We start from the raw sequence: 15,828 nt of genomic DNA, 5'->3' as shown, positions 1-15,828 counted from the left end.
GCAGTACCTGATTGCCAGGACATTCTTTGCCACAGTTGATCCTCGATGTTTAGGAAATCATTTTCAGAAACCCACAACCTAACTATTTTTAGTTTAATTTAGTTTAGAGATAGAGTCTGCACCAACGAGTCCGCACCAACCAGCGAACTCCACACATTAACATTACCCTACACACACTAGGAACAATTTTACATTTATTCCAAAGCAATTAACCTGCAAACTGTACTTTGAAGTGTGGGAGGAAACCGAAGATATCGGAGAAATCTCACGCAGGTCACGGGGAGAAAGTACAAACTTTGTACAGACAAGTAGCCGTAGTCAGGATCAAACCCGGGTCTCTAGTGCTGTAAGTCAGCAACTTTACCGCTGCGATACCATGCCATTTGGCAATGCACATCATCAAGTCAGCCTGATTGTAGAAACAAGGAACTGCAGATGTCGGTTTACCAAGGAAAAATACAAAATGCTGGAATAACTCAGCTGGTAGGCAGCATCCCTGGAGAACATATCGATAGGTGATGTTTCGGAGAAGAAAGGTCTCAACCCGAAACTTCACATATCCATGTTCTCCAGCGATGCTGCTTGACCTGCTGAATTATTCTAGCATTTTGTGTCTTTCCAAAATGGTCTGATTGCTTGACTGATGCAGTGAGTTCTCCATGTTGGCATGCAAGAGTTTAGTATGGTGGGAGCGTTGTTCTGAATTCTGTAGGAATACTGCAAGAAATAAGCTATATTCTGGTGATAATGTTGACTTAATTCAGCTGGAAAGCCGTTAAATAATGTGATAGTGTGCAATATATTTTCTAAGGTGAGCGTAAAAAGAGGAAATAGAGACAGAGAGAAAAAGATACTTTGAAGCCAGAAATTAAATCTTTACTCTTGTTAGTTTTCTTTGTGTAAAACAGCATTCTAAATGATTTTAAAATGTTAATTTTAACTCTTCTTAATCTTTTAATTCTCAGCCTTCTAGTGGCTCCAATCATTTTGAGATATCATATCTTGGTTTCCAAAAAATCACCCTTTGAAAAAGTAAATAGAACCAAAATTGGGCAGAGGAGTTCAGTGCGTCCAATGGTTCTAATCATTGTTAACCTATTTCAATATATTACCTACTTTAGGGACTGAGAGACTGCCCTATGCTCTGTTTTACAGAGTCATGGCTCACACCTGCTTCGCTTGACTATAACTAGAGGTCTTCTCAATTCACTAGATGGACTGGACTGTGTCTTCAGCAAGGTAAGAGGCAGAGGGGTTTCAACCAAACGCATCTCTAAATTCCTGGAAATAAGATTTAGCAGCCCTCTATTCAACTGTATCCTTGGATCCTGAACCACATACCTCAATCAATAAGGAAAGGAAACAAAAGATCCTCAGCAATAATTATCAACATCGGTGCCCTGCAAGACAGTCTTTTATTGTACTCCCTATATACTCACCTCTGTGTGGCTATTCTAAGTTTGCAATGGCACCATCATAGCAGGCCAGAAATCAAACAATGACAGAGAAGATACAGAGCTTCGTAACATGGTGTCAGAACAACAACCTCTCCGTCAAAGGTCGACATAAAATGCTGGAGTAACTCAACGGGACAGGCAGCATCTCTGGAGAGAAGGAATGCGTGACGTTTCAGGTCGAGACCCTTCTTCAAGCTCTCCTTTAATGTCAGCAAAACAAAGGAATTGGTATTCAGAAACTAGAGGCTCTGGTGGAAGCATGGGCTGAAATCCTGGGGGGGGGGGGGGGGCTCGTCCTCCATGCTTTGAGAGGTGGGGGACAATCCCCCCCCCCATGTTTTGTAATCTGGACTTCATCAGACGCTTTCTAAGGGCTGAAACGGCCCGTTTGCGGGGCCTTTCAGCACCCGGCGCGGCTTAAAATTAAAATGCTGCATTGAGGCTCCCGGTATTGAAGCACCCAGCGGCCGATGAAAGCCCCCGAGAACGGGCCTATTCACGCCCCACGATTCGGAGCGGACGAAGCTGCTGTTGCTGGAGTTTGGCGTCGGTCACCAAACAGGTCAGCCTCCGATGTTACCGTCCACAGGGCCCACGGCCAAAGCCTTGCGTGTGTGCGCATGGGTGTGTGTATGTCCACAGGCGTGCGCGTCTGGCCGCCAAGAAATTGTGTCCCCCTCCATGTTTTGATAGCAATTTCCGTGCCTGGGTGGAAGAGGAACTATGTGAATAGTATTTTGGCAGCACTCTTGAGCTTGGCCTGATTGAAGTACCGAGTGCCGGTCTAAATCAACGGTACTGAAGTGGAGATGGCCGAGACCTTACATTTCAGGTAGCACAGTGGCACAGCGGTAGAGTTGATGTCTTACAGTGGCAGTGATCTGGGTTCCATCCTGCCTACGGGTGCGGTCAGTACGTTCTCCCTGTAACCATGTGGATTTTCTCCAAGTGCTCCGGTTTCCTCCCACACTCCAAAGATGTCCAGGTTAGCAGGTTCATTGGCTTCTGTAAATTGTCCCTAGTGTGCTGGATAGAAGTAGTATAATGGGTGATCACTGGTCGGCACGGACCTGTTGGGCCGAAGAGCCTGTTTCCATGCTGTATCTATAAACTAAATTTCTGAGGTGGTAAGAATCACCAACAGTTTGTTCTGGTCCATCCTTGATACCTCTGTCGCTCAGAAAGCAAGTGACAGAGGTATCACTACACTGCACAAGATCACATAAAATGGCACAGAACGCAGCCCAGTCTATCATGCAAAGTTGCCTCACCCTCATCAACTCTATTTATTCTTCAAACTGCCTCTGGTCAATCTCACTTCTGCCCTCTTTCATCAGGCAGAAGATACAAACGCTGGAAAGCATGTACCACCATAATCAAGAATAGCTTCTTCCCTATGTTTATTGACTCTCATATGAAAGGATGAATTCTTTATCTTCCAATCTACCTCTTTATAGCAGTAGCACATTTTTATCTGCACTTCAAAGACGTTCAGATTTGTAGGTTAATTGTCTTGTTATAAGTGTAAAATTGTCCCTTGTGTGTGTAGGATAGTGTTAATGTGCAGGGATCGCTGGTCGGCATGGACTTGGTGGGCCAAAGGGCCTGTTTCTGTGCTGTATCTAAACTAAACTAAACTTTCCCAATAAATGTTACACTCTATTCTGTTTACCCATTCTACTCATGTATGGTATAATTTAACTGGAGAACAGGCAAAATAGTGTGTTTTACTATATATCAGTACACTTGACAATAATAAATCAGTACTAAAACTACTGGCTTAGGATCACATCCCTTTTCATTAAGTAGTCGATTGTATATTCTTTATATAGTGACAATATTACACAAATAATGTAAGTAAGGAGAAAAAGGAGAAACATGAGAATTATTTAGTCTTTCAAATCCGTGTAAAGCAACAATTGAACAGTGGTTTTGCCAAATTGTCACCAGGTGTAGAGAGTCAGCCTGGAGGAAGCAATGAACAAATTTATGAGGTTAATGTATACTAAAAGCATAATATTTCCAATTCTACAGGATCGCTCCAGAATTAATCATTACTTTCCCACATGTAAGTATGACTTTATGTAGAAGAAAAATCATTGGGAAAGGCATACTTCTATTTCCTCATGTTTAGAGTACGGTTTTGTATATTTGTTATAAATATAATGCAGATGTGGAACTAAGATTGAATAAGGTAATTCATCTGGGCCAGTGCACGAGGGGACATGAATCCCCACCAGGAACACACCCACCAGAATCATGAATCAGGAACAATTCTAACACACCGACAAGCCTAAGAATCAGTACTCTGAACAAAGCAAGTCTTGCCTGCATGCAGATAAGCCAGATCTGGATTCTCGATATCAGGATGAAGTTCCTTGAGGTGGTTCCGAAATTCTAATGGGATGTTGGTTCCATACTCGCACTTTGGGCAATTGTACATCAGTACACCTTCGTGTTTGCCAGTGTGCAGAATGTGCTTCCGGATATTCTCAGCACAGTTCGACCTAAGCACCATGAAGAAAACAAACCATCAGTTTCAGCACATTTTTATTTGCAACCTTAATGTCAGTTTTTTCCCCAGAAGGAGTATCTTCTGCAGAAAACTCAGCATTTTGAATTTTTATAATAGTCGACGAAACAATGCATAGAAAGTGTACATAATGAAATGATATTAAATATCCAAGGCTGAAGGAAGATGAACAATTATACATATTGCATAAATACCCAGCTCATGTTGGCCATGAAATAGTCATACTACAATTATGCGTTGTGTTGCTACAAATTAAAAGTTTGCAAAAAAAGATTAAAAAATTAATGAAATATTGGAAATATGATTTAAAATGTTCACATTAAAACACTACCACAGGTCGTCACTGCATGTAAATCAATGCAGTAGGATTGCCAATCTTTTAAGATAATCCTGGATTCTCCAGGAATAACTACGAATAAAATCAGAAGAACAATCACTGGGAAATGATTATCCTGTCACTCCCTCTTTAGAAGCAGATCGTGATTCCACATCCCATTTTGTCCTTTTACTAACAGAGATTTTGCCTTATCCAGGATGTTAAATTGGTGTCTGGTTTATTCCTGTGATTCCATTTTGTGAATAACCTTCTTAATGCCTGACCCTCCACACAGCCGTATAACTGGAAACATCCAACCAGAGTAAGTAACCAGTCATGTCAGTTACACCCGAGACGTGCCCTTCTGCACCTGGTCACAAGTACTTGACCCTTTGATCTACTGGATTCATTTCAAGCTGTTAATACATCGTCCCTCTATTGTTGGAATCGTGTGCTTAATCCCAGACCTAAACAGAATTGAAACAAGTCTAAGGCAAGTAATTCTTCCCCAGCCAGTTGCACAAATGCTCTACGTAGAAGTTGACTACACTTGAACTGATTATTTGCTAAGAACAACACACTGCCACTGTTACACAGCACATTAGCCAATGGGGATGAATTTCTAAGCTTATAATACATTAATGCCAGTAACTAAACATCACACATTAGAATATTGAAGGATAAATCATCATTTAAAATGATTGGGAGTTTTTCAATGTTTTCGCTCTTAATGTTTCTTCTTGTTCTCCAGCTTTATAGCATAAATAAACGTTAACATTATTATGAAAATAAAATGTACTTGTTACATAAAAAATATTTTATGGTATTAATACATAAACCTTTCAGTAAAATATTTGCACATTCAATTATAGAAGAAAGGTTTACATTCTTAGTGCGGGTGTAGAAAGCTGTGCGATCAGTGGTACTGTCTCTCAGGAGAAATGTTACATTGAGACCCCATTCTCTCTCAGTTGATGAGAAACCTTCCGGCATTATTTTGAGAATGAGCATAGGTGTTCAACCAGTGTCCTTGGGACAATATCAATCGACAGTCAATATTAACAACATAGATTATATGGTCTTTATCACATTACTATTTGTGGCAAACCTGCATTTTCTGCATTCGTTACCCTTCTAAAATATTTTATTGCCTGTAAAACATTTCACAACATCCCATTAAGTTAAATCAACAAAACATGCCTTTTGTTGCATCTCTTCATTGCTTCGGTTGCCAAGGCCCTAAGTTCTGGGTTCCCATCCAGACACTCTTTGACTTTATGTTCCTTTAAGACACCTCTTGAAAATTAACTCTGAGCAAGCTTTCTATCGTCTGCTTACAGCTCAGTGCCTGCTGACAAAAACGTTTTATTTACTAACGCATGCTGATGCCTTGGGACCTTTTGCTGTATAAGGGTCCTAATGCAGGGTCTCGGCTTGATAAATTAACCATCCCTTATCCTCACAGACGCTGCTTGACCCGCTGGGTATCTCCAGCAGTTTGCTTGTCGCCGTAAATGCAAGTCATCATTTCATGTAATTCCCCTCTTCCTAAAAAATCGGTGGAGCACAATTTGCAAACCAAGTATAAGAGTTGGGGAATAATTTCCATCTAATGCTGCTTAGTTATACTAAATATACACCATTCATCATACATGTATTCTAATCAAATAACTAATTATTGTAAGATGTGGTAATTGCTTCCATTCTTAACCCATGTCCTTGCTGCATTATGTAAGAAGTTAGCGAATGCCACATATTATACAACCATACTTTTCACTATTAACAGATACTATAAGTGGAAACGTGGTGCAGCTAGTAGAGCCACTGCCTCACATTAACCTGGGTTAAATCCTCAACTCTCATGTTCCCTGTGTACTTTGATTGTTCTCCTTGTGATTGCGAGAGTTTCCTCCAAGTGCTCCAGCTTCCTCCCATAGCCCAAAAATGTGCAGTTTGAAATGTTAATTGCCCACTGTAAATTGTCCCAGGTGTGTCGATGAGTAGTCAAGAGCTGAGGGAGTTCATGGGTATGTGATCCAATGGTATTGCAATCTCAGTCACCAAGGCCGATGTCACAAGATCCTTCAAAACGCTCTCAAACCTTGCATACCAACTAGCTGGAGTTCTTGTGGACATCTAAAACCTCTCATTTCTCAGGTTTGAGGTTCCCATTTAATTTAAAAGGGCATCAATAATACCGGTGCGCAAGAAGAGTAAGGTGATATGCTTCAATGACTACAGACCGGTAACACTAATGTTCGTGTGGATGAAACTTTATGGTTATGGAGCATATCAACTCCTACCTCAGCAAGAACCCAAACCCACTATAAATTGCCTAATACCAAAATAGATGAACCGGGGATACGACTTCACTGGGTCTCCACTCTGCACTGGACTACTTGGACAATAAAAATCACAGACGTCAGACTGTTGTACAAAGACTACAGCATGTCGTTCAACATCATCATCCCCTCTTAACTTGTTACCAAGCTCATTTGCATCTCTTTGCAAATGGATCTTCAACTTCCTCATCAAACCCAATTGTTACGAATTGGCAACAACACTCCCCCCTCAATAACAATCAGCTGTGAGCTCAGGCCCCTGCTCTGTTTACTATACCCATGACTGTGTAGTTGGTCACATTTCTAACACATTTTAAAATTAATCATGAGTCAGAGTATAGGAGGGAGATCGATCGCCTAATTGAATGATGCCAGAACAACAACCTTGTTTTCAATGTCAGTAAAACTAAGGGCTGAATTGCTGACTTTAGGTTGAGCATCCGCAACTGGTCTTCATCAACACCTTTACTTCCTGAAAAGACTGAGGAGCTTCGGTATGTCAAAGAATGCTATCTTGAACTTCTACAAGTAGAGAGCATCTTGGGCTGGTTTGGCAACTCAAGTGCCCATGATCAAAGGAGATTACGAAAAGGGGTGAACGCTGCCTGGTTGATCATGGGTACTGACCTCCCCATCGTCAAAGTGATAAGACACTATCTCAAAAAGGCAGCCAACATTATCAAGGACCCACACCATCGCTCTCATTTCACTCCTTCCTTTGGGAAGAAAGTATAGGAGTCTGAAACCTGTGATGTCCAGATTCAGGAACAGCTTCTTCCCAACAACTATCAGGCTATTGAACTTCATCTCAACTCCGAACTACAGACCTTGGTTGCTCTAGGGATTCCAGGCTTCATTTTGTTTTGTACTATATTAGGCTTTTTTAAGTTAAAGAGAGCAATGGAGTGTGAAAACATGCCCTTAATTAACAGGCTCTCAACAATTTATGGAACTATTTTTTGTTTGTTGATTATGTTATCTATGAGTACTGTGCTTACAAACCTGTTGCGCTTCTGCAACTAATGAGCCTGTCCCACTTAGGCGATTTTTCAGGCCTCTGCCAGCGACTGTCAAGTAGCCTGAAAAATCGGCAACTGGAATGGCGACTGTCAGAGTGGTAACACACACACACACACACACACATCACAAAGGCAGGGAACAGGGCAAGCGGGGGGAGCGCTGTCTGAAATTCACACGGTGCAAAGCCAAGGTGATACAGACACACACCGCGATGGACAGGAAGGTTGGCGCTGTAATTAAGACGGCTAAAAGCACAGTGTATGGTAAGTCCTTTAAAAGGGGGGGGGGGGGGGAGCCAGAGATACACGGCTGTGAAGCTGGGCGGACATTAACGGTCGGTTATCCATGGTTCTGCTTACGTTTCTTTCCCTGAATGAGCCAATGAAATTCACCGGCAGCACCAGCTACAACCTACAAGAACCTACGAGAACCTTTGACCTCCTGGCGACCCACCTATGGCACGAGAATTCTCGTTACTCTCCATGGCGGCTTCATTCTAGTCGACCATAATGAGGCTGCGACTAGTTCCCAGAATGTGGGAACTCCTCACGACCATGAAGGCGACTCCCCGGCAACCACCCGCGAACATGTGGCGACCACATAGTCTCCTGCAGCCGCCTAAAAAGTCACCTAAGTGGGACAGGCCCATAAGAGTTTCACTGTTCAGTTTCAAGTCATATGACAATTAAACACTCTTGTCTCTTAACTTAAGGATGAACTGTTAGTTCATCCACACATCGTACAACCACACATCGTAAAATCCAGTCACCACAATATTGAAACAAAACTAAAATACGCATCATTCCCAAAGTACAGGGAATGATTCAAAGGCAGTACAAATGCAGTTGACTGCTCATACTTTAGATACATACACAGTTTTATGTCATCAAATAATTTAAATGTTGCAATAACATTTAAAGGATTTGAGTATAGGAGCAGGGAGGTTCTACTGCAGTTGTACATGGTCTTGGTGAGACCACACCTGGAGTATTGCGTACAGTTTTGGTCTCCTAATCTGAGGAAAGACATTCTTGCCATAGAGGGAGTACAGAGAAGGTTCGCCAGACTGATTCCTGGGATGTCAGGACTTTCATATGAAGAAAGACTGGATAGACTCGGCTTGTACTCGCTAGAATTTAGAAGATTGAGGGGGGATCTTATAGAAACTTACAAAATTCTTAAGGGGTTGGACAGGCTAGATGCAGGAAGATTGTTCCCGATGTTGGGGAAGTCCAGAACAAGGGGTCACGGTTTAAGGATAAGGGGGAAATCTTTTAGGACCGAGATGAGGAAAACATTTTTCACACAGAGAGTGGTGAATCTGTGGAATTCTCTGCAACAGAAGGTAGTTGAGGCCAGTTCATTGGCTATATTTAAGAGGGAGTTAGATGTGGCCCTTGTGGCTAAAGGGATCAGGGGGTATGGAGAGAAGGCAGGTGCGGGATACTGAGTTGGATGATCAGCCATGATCATATTGAATGGCGGTGCAGGCTCGAAGGGCCGAATGGCCTACTCCTGCACCTATTTTCCATGTTTCTATAATAGCAAATTGTTTTAATTCTTGAAGGATATCAAATCTATGTGTTGCAATAACGGATTATAAGGCTAACTGAAAAAAAAACTTACATAACACCAATTTGCTTTGGTTTCCTCCCACACTCCGAAGACTTGCAGGTTTGTAGGTTAATTGGCATGGTAAAATTGTACATTGTCCGTAGTGTGTGTAGGATAGTGTTACTGTGCAGTTAACCACTGGTCGGCGCAGTCTCGGCAGGCCCAAGGGCCTGATTCCGTGCTGTATCTCTAACCTAAAGAAGCCGGGAAGACAGTGGGTTTAGGAAAGGAACTCCCTTTTAAATCCCACAGAACAGTTTAGCAAAGGAATTCTGGGCTCCATGAGAGGCCAGGATTAGAGGAAGGCAGAGACCTCAGAGGATTCCAGTGATGAAGGAATTATGGAGATATTTAAAGATGAGGTCATGAAGAATTCAACTATAGAAATAAGAACTGTTACATTGGCATTCTGTTGAGTATCGGTTAACATGAATGATGGGCGTGGAACTTGGTGGGGGTTAGTATCAGCCAACAAAGTTTCAGCCAAACTCTTTAGATTTTGTAACAGTTGATGCCCTATTATGCCCGAGTCCATTATTGGATCACATCTGCAATACTTTACATGGCAGTTAGGTAATTATGAATCAAAAACCTCAAGATTTAAGTTTCAATCTACTCAAGACAAAAATCCAATGTAGTACTGGACGAGGTGTTGCCTTTCAGACGGTAGCTTCACCTGTTCAATCTCACTGTAGATTAGTACACGTGTTAATAAAGAAACAAATGAACATTCGAACATAGTTCTCAACAGATGTTGAATTCTTCCCTGTCTGCAAGCTAATTTTAATTGCCTTTAATCAATATTTCTAAAACAGATTATCTGGCCATTACTAAACTACTGATTGTGGGATTTGCTGTGAAACAATTGGTCACGTTTCCTACGGTACAACCAAGACTTTACTTCAAAAAGTACTTAATTACCTGCAAAGGCCTTCTGAATCATGAAAGGGATATGAAAGGTTCATTATAAATATCTTTCTTTATTTGTTAGCAACGAGTAAAGGTTATAACAAGAAAGGAAAAGAAACAAGATTTATCTAAATGAAATAAGTCTGCAAAATATAATCTGGAGTCATGTTTTCCAACAAAACATATTGACAATCGCCTCAATATAGAGTAGCTGAATAACAGATACCATCCAGAAACCTTTTGCTTGATCTGCACAATAAAAATAGCATCTTTCCATGTACATGATAAAGCTGTGTATTCATATAGTAGGATAGAGATGGTTAAAAAGGAATACAAAGAAATAGATCATTTCCTTCTGCCACACTGTCCCCCAAACAGAAACAGATAAACCACAATATTGCTTTCACAAGCTAAAGAGTGACTTACTGAGGACAACTGCAGGAGTGAACGAAGGTCGGCATAAGGTGATGCTGTAGCTTAAGCAAGATGCATAATCTTGAGCACACACACACACACTCTCCTTAAAGCAACATCATAAGCTACAGCAGGCCAGCCCAGCGGGAACTTTACAGCCAGGGCCTTTGGTAAGATATTCTGGTTGAAGTGAACGGCAAGAAAGCTTACTCAGCTACATTCTCATCAGAAATAAAATGAATTTTAAAAATGGTTGATTTTTATTCATGCTTAGAGAACTTGAATACAGCAGTACAATAGCCTGTGGCAGATTGGTAATGCAGAACGATAAGTAGATTAGTAAAATGAAGACACATGAAAATGGATACCGAGGATAAATGGAAGAAAACCTATATTAAAATGCCAGAATAACTACAAAACAAAAATCCTCATGAATGTAAACATTGGATATAACCAGTATACAGATTGCAGACGTAAAACAAAACAGTGGATTCCATGGCTCATTTCACCCAACAAACTATCAAATGGTATTTGATTTTGCTCAAAATTCACAAAACAAATTGATGCAATATTGTCAGCTGCACAAGCTCAGCCTAACAAGGAACATATCCATAACGCATGGAACAGCAAGGAAACAAATTGATTTTACCATTTGTAAAACACAGGGGATGCAAATTATAAACTGGGGAGATATTAAAGCATTATTTTCTGATACACCATTGAAATTAACACAATAAAACAAATGGCTTTGTGCTTTCATTGTATTTTTTAAGATCTTGTCGCATTTCCATCGCTGGTGATCAATTTTATTCCCATGTTTTTAAGTTGCAGCTATTTTTTTCACATCACCTCTGCTAAGAAACGTGTGCATTTTATACTTCCAAATAGGTATTGCTTCACAACTTCGAGAAAAGATTCTGTGTAATAAGTATGGACATTTAAAAAAAAAAGGCCAAACTTTGGGAAAGAATGCTGAATAATGCATAACTGTTTCATAAAAAGCTGATGGAACCATTTAAAATTGTCCCATACAGTTTCAGAAACTTGCACATTTTTTGCACAATCTTTTGTTCCTTGGTATCCTTACAAATGTCTTTCTTTAACAGAATATATGGTGTTCCCGAAAGGCACCTCCCCATTTCTATTCTCTTCAACTCCTGCGAGCCCTTGTTCTGTGTGATAAAGCAATCTCCTTGGGGATCTGAGCTGTGTAGATTTTGCAATTCGAGTGACAAGGACTCGACTTGAATAACTGCTGTGCGCAGGTTGTAATTATGTCAGCTGGAGCATTGAACAAGGGGGCTGATTAATGTGAGCCCCGGCCCAGAGATGGTCCCCATCAAAACCTTACCTCAGACCAGCACTAGGGATGGGGTTTTGCTGCAAAGGAATGAGGATGAGGGGAGGTGGGGGGGGGGGGGGGGGGGGGGGGGGGGGGGGGAAAGAGAGAATGAAACAGTATCTATGAGATAGATGAATTGCTGGAACACACTTCAGGCAGATGTTCATGGACAGTATAATATACAATTACTAGCCCTTATCACCTTTGCTAGCACAATAAAAAAAAAAATCAGGCTACTACAGCTCATGTGAGTAAAATTAGTTTCCACTATACTGTAACAACTCACCTAGCATGTCAAACAACTAGCATTCCCTGACTCAATTTGGGAAACACTCACAGCAGTCAGAATTTAAGGATCAATTTAATGAAGTCAGATCTTGTTGATCTGAATCCAATTTGTAAATTTGACTTTGAATGGAGGCAAGACAGATTATCTTTGTTTTCGTTAAGAATGACAGATAACTAAAGGAAAAAAAATATTGGTGAAATTATGCAAGGCAGCAGCTGAGAATAATAACTGTTTAACATAAATCACTGTGGGGCAATCAACGAGGCGCATAAAGTTAATCCCACATAAAGCATGCAAATGCAAACTAAAGTGGAATGCCATCTAGTGGGAAGCAAAAAATCTTCAAAATGTTTTTTAGCAGTAATTGGAATGCGTATGTGATTTTTCTTTCATAGTAAGAAATGCTACACAATTTCATTTCACCCACTCCCCTCCTAATTTTCTATTTTCCTCTCTCAAACACAACATGGTACCATATCAAATGCTTGCATTTATAGAGTGCCTTTAGTAAAACATTAAATGATGCTGACTGCAGTGTTAGCAGACAAAGGTTCACATACTATGTGACAAAAAGGAGGTATAAGAAAACTACGATTATCCGGCACTCATGGGACTTTGGTAGTGCTGGACTGGTGGACATCTAAGACTATTGGATGCAATTCTTATCAATAACCTAAGACTTTTTAAATTTAGATTTTAATTTTAAATGTTATATAATGTTTAATACAATTTCCAGTGAATCAGTTAAGCTTCAAATATAGGAGAGAAATTGGAGAGAGAGAAAGGGATAAAGATAGAGGAAGAGAGGGCAGCACAGTGTAAATTATGGTGGCACAGTGGCGCAGCTGGTAGAGCTACTGCTTCACAACATCAGAGACCCAGGTTTGATTCTGACGCTGGTGCTGTTTGCGTGGAGTTTGCACGTTCTCAATGTGACCACGTGGGTTCCCTCCAGGTGCTCCAGTTTCCTCTCACATTCCAAAGGTACATAGTTTTATAGGACAATTGACCTTTGTAAATTGCTCCTAGTGTGTAGGCAGTGGATGTGAAAGCAGAACAACATAGATGTGAACGGGTGATCGATAGTCGGCGTGGACTTGGGAAGCCAGAGGGCCTGTTTCCATACTATATCCTTCAATTTAAAGATATTTTTAGGGAGGCAATTTCTAGGCCTAGTGCCCAGGTAATTAAAGGCATCATCATATCATATACTTATTAAAACTCTGATCTTATTAGTGCGTATATGTGTGTGTTTCAGTGGTTGTCTTTAAATCTTCGCGTAAAAACTACGTGATAACATTTTACATATTCCAGTTGGCATTTTTCCGTCGAGGCCAGGATCACCTTATCTGACCATTTCATGCTTTATTTCTCAACTTATTACAGGTGCACAACCTTTTATCCGAAATTCTGGAAACCGAAAAGCTCCGAAACCCGGACATTTTTTCCAGGATGTCGTCTGCACACCAAAGCTCGCGTTTGGTGCAAAACTTGACCCGAAACGACCCACGGTCAACCAAGGTCTGTACTACTGTAGCGGCTGCCTCCTCCCCGGAGATCGGGGAGACACTTAAACATCTGTAAATCATTGCTTACATGTTAGTCAGTTAGTTTGGAGGGCTTTTATGTGGTGGTGGGGACGGGTGAAGGGGGAAACTTTAATTCTCCAGAGAACTTTAATACTCGCATGCAGCCCCAGCTCCACGATGTTGGGAATCGGCGGCCACAGCGCTCCGGAGCTTACGGCACGGCGACCCGGAAAGGCATTGCCCACTCCCCGCCTCTCCGACCAGGTAGGGGACTAAGAATTAAAGTTTTCCCCTTCACCCCCCCCCTTCACCACATAAAATCCCTCCAAACTAACTGACTAACATTTAAGCAATGATTTACATTGATTCCCGGTCTCCAGGGAGGAGGCAGCCGCTCCAGACTTTCCAAGCCGCCCGCGCTACCTGTCTAATCTACGCTAAAAATATTCCATTCCGACATCCGAAAAATTACGAAATCCGAGAAGTGTGTGGTCCCAAGGCTTTCGGATAAAAGGTTGTGCACCTGTACTGATTAAAGTTTCAAAACATAAAAAGACTTTGAAATTAAAAACAACAGCTTCAACTGATTACATCACAATGGCTCAGCCAGCAGAGACCAGACTGAATGAAGATTTAATCCTATATTTGACACGTTATTCGCTATTAAAGTTTAAAAAATGCCAACTTTCACAAGATTTTTACACATTCTGATTCACATTTTCTCCCTCGAGGCCGAGATCAATAGACAATAGGTGCAGGAGTAGGCCATTCGGCCCTCCGAGCCAGCACCGCCATTCAATGTGATCATAGGTGATCATCCCCAATATGGGGAGAAGTTCCTGCCTTCTCCCCATATCCCCTGACTCCGATATTTTTAAGAGCCCAATCTGGCTCTCTCTTGAAAGCATCCAGAGAACCTGCCTCCACCGCCTTCTGAGGCAGAGAATTCCACACTCACCACTCTCTGTGAGAAAAAGTGTTTCCTCGTCTCCGTTCTAAATGGCTTACTCCTTATTCTTAAACTGTGGCCCCTGGTTCTGGACTCCCCCAACATCAGGGAAATGTTTCCTGCCTCTAGCGTGTCCAAACCCTTAAAATATTATATGTTTCAATGAGATGCCCTCTCATCCTTCTAAACTCCAGAGTGTACAAGCCCAGCTGCTCCATTCTCTCAGCATATGACAGTCCCGCCATCTCGGGAATTAACCTTGTAAACCTATGCTGCACTCCCTCAATAGCAAGAAGGTCTTTCCTCAAATTAGGGGACCAAAACTGCACACAATACTCCAGGTGTGTTCTCACTAGGGCTCTGAAACAACTGCAGAAGGGCCTCTTTGCTCCTATATTCGATTCCTCTTGTTATAAAGGCCAACATGCCATTCGCTTTCTTCACTGCCTGCTGTACCTGCATACTTACTTTCATAGACTGATGTACAAGGACCCCCAGATCCCGTTGTACTTCCCCTTTTCCCAACTTGACGCCATTTAGATAATAATCTGCCTTCCTGTTTTTTCTACCAAAGTGGATGACCTCACATTTATCCGCATTAAACTTCATCTTTCATGCATCTGCCCACTCCCCCAACCTGTCCAAGTCACCCTGCATTCTCATAGCATCCTCATCACAGTTCACACATCCTCCTCAAAGCCACCCAGCTTTGTGTCATCTGCAAATTTGCTAATGTTACTTTGAATCCCTTCATCCAAATCATTGATGTATATTGTAAATAGCTGCTGTCCCAGCACCGAGCCTTGCGGTACCCCATTAGTCACTGCCTGCCATTCCGAAAGGGACCCGTTAATCCCTACTCTTTGTTTCCTGTCTGCCAACCACTTCTATATCCATGTCAGCACTCTACCCCCAATACCATGTGCCCTAATTTTGCCCATTAATCTCTCATGTGGGACCTTATCAAATGCTTTCTGAAAGTCCAGGTACACTACATCCACTGGCTCTCCCTTGTCCATTTTCCGAGTTACATCTTCAAAATATTCCAGAAGATTATTCAAGCATGATTTCCCCTTCGTAAATACATGCTGACTCGGACCGATCCTGTTACTGC

General features: G+C 41.6%; 1 protein-coding gene across 1 annotated transcript in view; it reads right to left on the bottom strand.

Annotated features, from left to right (window-relative positions):
• LOC129696654 (zinc finger protein 407-like) overlaps positions 1–15,828 on the bottom strand; it is a 528,355-nt gene that overhangs the window by 126,217 nt on the left and 386,310 nt on the right. Inside the window, 1 exon segment of the mRNA XM_055634746.1 lies at positions 3,786–3,964. Coding sequence (XP_055490721.1) covers positions 3,786–3,964 — 179 coding nt within the window.

Source organism: Leucoraja erinacea, chromosome 4, assembly GCF_028641065.1.
Source record: "Leucoraja erinacea ecotype New England chromosome 4, Leri_hhj_1, whole genome shotgun sequence".
NCBI classification, from domain to species: domain Eukaryota; kingdom Metazoa; phylum Chordata; class Chondrichthyes; order Rajiformes; family Rajidae; genus Leucoraja; species Leucoraja erinaceus.
This window is presented reverse-complemented; position numbering and strand designations above follow the sequence as displayed.